The sequence below is a fragment of the Camelina sativa genome, chromosome 3 (genome assembly GCF_000633955.1).
Source record: "Camelina sativa cultivar DH55 chromosome 3, Cs, whole genome shotgun sequence".
Taxonomy (NCBI): Eukaryota; Viridiplantae; Streptophyta; class Magnoliopsida; order Brassicales; family Brassicaceae; genus Camelina; species Camelina sativa.
In genome coordinates this window covers 7,877,802-7,883,279 of record NC_025687.1, presented here as the reverse complement: position 1 = coordinate 7,883,279, position 5,478 = coordinate 7,877,802, and the positions used below count along the sequence as shown (strand labels likewise).

The 5,478-nt window shown below is 34.7% G+C and overlaps 1 protein-coding gene across 2 annotated transcripts in view; it reads right to left on the bottom strand.

Moving 5' to 3' along the window:
- LOC104775858 (developmentally-regulated G-protein 1) overlaps positions 1 to 3,439 on the bottom strand; it is a 5,169-nt gene extending 1,730 nt beyond the window's left edge. Inside the window, exons 1-11 of one of the 2 annotated variants that reach the window (XM_010499799.1) lie at positions 3,353 to 3,439; positions 2,799 to 2,896; positions 2,489 to 2,556; positions 2,111 to 2,187; positions 1,863 to 1,977; positions 1,239 to 1,304; positions 1,030 to 1,086; positions 858 to 932; positions 584 to 703; positions 256 to 426; positions 12 to 125 (exon numbers count right to left, since the gene is read on the bottom strand). In XM_010499799.1, the coding sequence (XP_010498101.1) occupies positions 12 to 125; positions 256 to 426; positions 584 to 703; positions 858 to 932; positions 1,030 to 1,086; positions 1,239 to 1,304; positions 1,863 to 1,977; positions 2,111 to 2,187; positions 2,489 to 2,556; positions 2,799 to 2,868 (933 nt within the window). In that variant the 5' untranslated portion in view covers positions 2,869 to 2,896; positions 3,353 to 3,439. Of the gene's footprint in view, positions 1 to 11; positions 126 to 255; positions 427 to 583; positions 704 to 857; positions 933 to 1,029; positions 1,087 to 1,238; positions 1,305 to 1,415; positions 1,491 to 1,587; positions 1,645 to 1,796; positions 1,978 to 2,110; positions 2,188 to 2,488; positions 2,557 to 2,798; positions 2,897 to 3,352 lie in introns of both variants that reach the window. The other variant, XM_010499798.1, reaches the window with a different exon arrangement.

Sequence of the window (5,478 nt, the reverse complement as noted above, 5' to 3'; positions counted from 1 at the left end):
AATACACTTACAGATGAGAGGACAAAAGGCTCATCAAAATCTGGTTGCTGGCCTTGCGGCTTTGAGTAAACTCTCACAAGGCCCATTTCATCCCACATCCTTGCAAGTAGTCTGTCTAAGTTTAGCTGTTTCAAGGAGCAGTAAAATGTAAAACTCAGAATAAGAATGGAAACTAGAACCGCAACATATTGGAGTTATAACATTTACCATCCTTGCAGACCTAAGACTACTCTTTCGAAATGCTACAAAACTTGCCTTTAGATTGCAGCTAATAACAATGGAATGTGGCTGCCGTGATAGTCTATCCACATCATCAATTCCAACCACATCTATTTTGTTGTAGACATATACACACTTAATATATTTGCGGTTGCCTTCAATGACATCGATGAAATCATCCACTGTGGCATTCTCACGAAATAGCACCTGCAATACTCCTCACCACAGACTACGATAAGAAAACTTAAAAAATACTCACAAATGTGTGCTAATTCTACTCATAACACTCAAAGAGGACAAGACAAGCCAGGAAAACCTTGTATGAGGCTGAAACTGATAGAAGTAAAAAGTTGGAACCTCGTACCTCAGCATTGTGAATCTTGTATTCGTGCAGGATTTGATAACAGAGCTTCTCATCAATGTGAGTCAAGGGTGCTGTAGTGTTGAAAGAAATTCCACCAGTCTTCTTCTTTTTGAAGTATATCTGGTAAACAGAAAAAATTACATGATCACATTCCACGGGAAAAGAAACCAAGTTTCTGGATGAAGCATACCACGTAAAAGAGGAGGAGTTTTTAGACTTCAGACTATTCAATGCTACATCTATAACTTGACACTGCTAATAAGACAAGCTTTACCTGTGGAGGAGTTTTGTTTAGCCGCAAGCCCACAGCCTCAAGTTCCTTAGTCAGAATTTGCCTGTGGCCTTCACTCTAACAATTTTTGAAGAGCAGAAAAAAAAGGATTAATAAAAGAGTGCAGCAAGCCTACCAAATAGCAATTCACATGGACAGCTAAACCATAACTCACCTTTGAGGCATCAAGAACCATCAATACAAGGTCAGAAGACTTTGCAACAGCAATAACCTGAGATATAAGCAATCATAATCACAGTTCGTATCATTTTGATTATATCTTTCTGATAAGAAACTTTGGAATTAGTCGAAAATATCTAACTTGAGCACCCTAAGAAGAATAATCAGATAACCAATAAGAAAAGAAAGAAACTAGATTTCAACCTGCCTTCCTCGCCCCTTTCCTTCCGAAGCACCTTCGATAATCCCAGGAAGATCGAGAAGCTGAATCTTTGTGTCATTGTAGTGAATNAAAAAAAAATTACATAGAAGGAGTTTTTAGACTTCAGACTTTTTAATGCTACATCTAAAACTTGGCACTGCTAATAAGACAAGCTTTACCTGTGGAGGAGTTTTGTTTAGCCGCAAGCCCACAGCCTCAAGTTCCTTAGTCAGAATTTGCCTGTGGCCTTCACTCTAGCAATTTTTGAAGAGCAAAAAAATAAGATTAAATAAATAAGTGCAGAATGACCACCAAATAGCAATTCACATGGACAGCTAAACCATAACTCACCTTTGAGGCATCAAGAACCATCAATACAAGGTCGGAAGACTTTGCAACAGCAATAACCTGAGATATAAGCAATCATAATCACAGTTCGTACCATTTTGATTATATCTTTCTGATAAGAAACTTTGGAATTAGTCGAAAATATCTAACTTGAGCACCCTAAGAAGAATAATCAGATAACCAATAAGAAAAGAAAGAAACTAGATTTCAACCTGCCTTCCTCGCCCCTTTCCTTCCGAAGCACCTTCGATAATCCCAGGAAGATCGAGAAGCTGAATCTTTGTGTCATTGTAGTGAATTACGCCAGGGATGCATGTAAGTGTTGTAAATTCATATGAGGCTGCTTCAGAATGAGTTCCAGTTAACATAGTCAAAAGCGTTGACTTTCCGACACTGCGAAGTACAACCACTTCCATCAGTTTTCCAAACCCAAGCCAGCAATTTCTAAAGGAGCAATATAATTTAACCAAAATGGGAAATATATGCAAATGGATGTTTGAGAGTATAAGTATCTAAGACATTCAACCTCGGAAATCCTATGAGTGCAACACGTCCATGACCATACTTGGTAACTTCAAAACCTTCCCCACCTCCACTAGCACCCTGTTAAAGGAATTCGGAAGACAATTACAAACTAAAAAGCAGACTCTACTTCAGGTACAAAAACAGAGGCCACGTAGCAGGTAATTCCCCAGTAGATAGCCTTAAACATATAAGCTAAGGTGACGAATAAAGCAGTAACACACTGTCTATTTCAGTTGTAAACATACAGAAATAGCAAGGAAAAGTATAACGATGACCCGAGTAAGAAAGGAATCGAATAAGCTTCAATAATCTCAATCAGCTATAAAGAAACAAGCGCATAAGCTAATGGTTTAGTCATTTATTAAAGAACCAGCATTACTTTAGGAGGCTCTAAGAGTTGTGTCCTGAGCTTTGCAATCTTTGCCTTGAGCTGACCAAGATGATACTCTGTCCATCAAACAGAACATTATCAATTAGCTGACAGTTACTCTGTTAATTTCAGCAAATGTAAGATCAGAAAAGGAAAAACATAAGCAGCAAACGAAAATGTCAAAGCTGCTATCTGAAGTAAAAAATTATAATGTACTCTAGAGGATCGCAAATCTGTTTACTGTAATATTCCTCATCTAAATTCGTCTCCTAAGGATACCTATAATAAACTACGTGTTCTATAAGTGAAAAAAGAGAACCTGTAGCTTTATTCTTCTGCGTCCGAGCCATCTCGGCCTCGATTTCTTTAATCCTTTCGATGATCCCCATTGTGCTTTACTTGTTTCTGCTACTATCACTAAAGAAGAGAAGAAAAGACAAAAAAAAAATTGAGTTTATAGACTCACTCAGAATCAGACGCACGTAACTAACGACAATCAGAGAGTTCACAGATTATCATATAACTAAAACGGAAAACTTGAGAGTGGTATCTAAAACTAAAAGTCAGAGCTAAATTAAACCCAGAAGAATAAATCGAAAGCATAAATTAGCATAGCTATCAATCAAACCAAATCAAGCCAATAAAAATATACAAAAAACGAATTCTTCGATAAATGGCAAAAGCTGAGCTCTTCACGTCAAATTGTGTAATCCAACAAAACGGTATGTCGAGACATCGACTCCCAACATGAATTCTATAAAACGAGCTCGATATGCAGAATAACATGTAAAGATATGCGATTTCACAATACGTAAGTAGCTAAATCAAAAGCATATGCATGAACAAGTTGGGAAGATTTGATGTGCGACTCACAGTAGAAGAAGTGATGAAGGCGATCTCCGGAGAAGAGAGAGGGGGAGATAGAGAGAGAGCACGCACGCCTGTAAAGAAGAGAGCAATAGGGCGCACGAAAAACTACATGGGCCGATTTTATTATATTTTATAGCCCAAAAGGCCTATTTTCTAATTCGATGCTTATTAATCTTGTTTTCGTGAAACGCGACGTTTAATAGCTTATAAAAAACGCTGCGTTTTCTATTTTTGAAGTCCCGAATAGTTGTGCCTAGTTTTCATAAATTAGTTACGTCTCCAATCATATGGTTTTATTAGTATCCATTCTTAATTCGCTCTTAGAAAATTGACTTTATTGTTGATCATCATCTATCGAAATACATAAGAGGCTGCTTCTCTCTTAGGTTCTCTATTTCTACTCTTTAATTTGTTTTTTTCTTTCTTGTGGTATATGTTTTTGACAAAGCTACACTACACTAGGCCAAAAAGAAGAAATACTTGTTAGTGGAAACTAAATTTAGTATGTGTGGATTTATGCATTTGTAAACATGAATTTCTTATTTTTCTGTCACTTTGATGTATTTATTTAATTAAGTTATGAGTAGAAATTCATCTGGTTTTCTTTATTTGTTTCTAGTTACTTAGTATTTATCAAAAAAATATATATTTTTTTTTGTTATGTTTAAAATGTCAAATAAACACTGATGTTAATTTGTTATCTTATGTGCTTTCAAATAAACCAGAATATCTATAATATCTGACAACTCTGATAACTTGGATAATATGCAGTGCTTAGCTAATGTATATAACGATACAACAGATATTGTTTTATGGTTAGTGACACTTTTGATCCCAACTTCCATATTTGGGTTTAGGTTCCATCTTATACAAAAAAACATTGTCTTATTTTACCATTTCAGATCGGTGCAACAGCAACACCAAATGAATTAAACTACGAATATATCGACGATTTTGTGGCAAGTAAGTATTTTGTTTTCATACATCCTTATAGAAAAGAGTTTTTTTTTTTTTTTGGGGTAACTAATGGAATGTGAAAGATTAATTCTAGTTTTTTTTTTTCAGTTTCAGAGCATACTTTGAGCACAACCTACTACATCTCAACATTATGCAAGTCTTTCTCAAAAAAATGGAATACCGTATAAGGTGAATTGATTTGATAATTGAGTGCTTTACATATTGTAAAGTGACACATTTTATAACTGAGTGATTCTTTACCTATTCTGAGTGACATAGTTTCTAAAATTTGATGTATTCATACGTGAAGTTTTCTTGATCAAATCAGTTGACACTACACCATTACTCCAGTTGTTCTTACTCATAAGTCATAAATTTGGATGTCTCTCAGATTACCCTTAATGTGTCAACATTAAGAGGTTGAGCAGAGTAACACTGGCACATTGCAAAGAGGATCTCCTAAGCAAACTTCTTACCAACTTGAATTATTTTGATTCTAAAATTACTCTTTTTGATTGCAATTAAGTATCATTTAGAGATAATTTCAGTCGCAGTTAAAACAAATAAATTATTGATTTTGAACATTTTGTCCGAAATGTACTTCAGTATTAAACCAACATAAATTGTACCATAACCGGAATAAAAGGCAGAAACCGATTTATTGCCTTTTCTTTTTGTCCTTTTTTCTCTCTTTTTTTTTAATCACACGGATGACTTCAATTTCCTTTTTTTTCCTTTTTTTTTTTTTTGTAAAATAGGATATTAGGGTTTTCTACGGCGGTTAGGACGACAGTGTGGGTGTATTAAAACAAAAAACAAAGGAGAAAGCTTTGGAGTTTTCTAATCGGCTTTTTGATTGAAGGAGAAGAATTAAGTTATCTGTGAATTTTGATTTAATTCCATTCGGACATCGCTGTTGTTCCAAAGGTATAATCTACTTTTTGAGTTTGTATGTCTTGTCGAATTCAATGTTTGGACTTTGCTTATGGTCTCTCTCGTCTGTAGCAAACTATGAGTAGCGGCGGTTTTGTTTAAATCAGTGTATACATCTCCAGTTTTATAAACTTTTTTTTTCCACAGATTGATATTGCCATCTTTCTATGTTTATTGATTTTTTTTTTTTTTTTTTTTTTTTTTTTTTTTTTTTTTTTTTTTTTTTTTTTTTTTTTTTT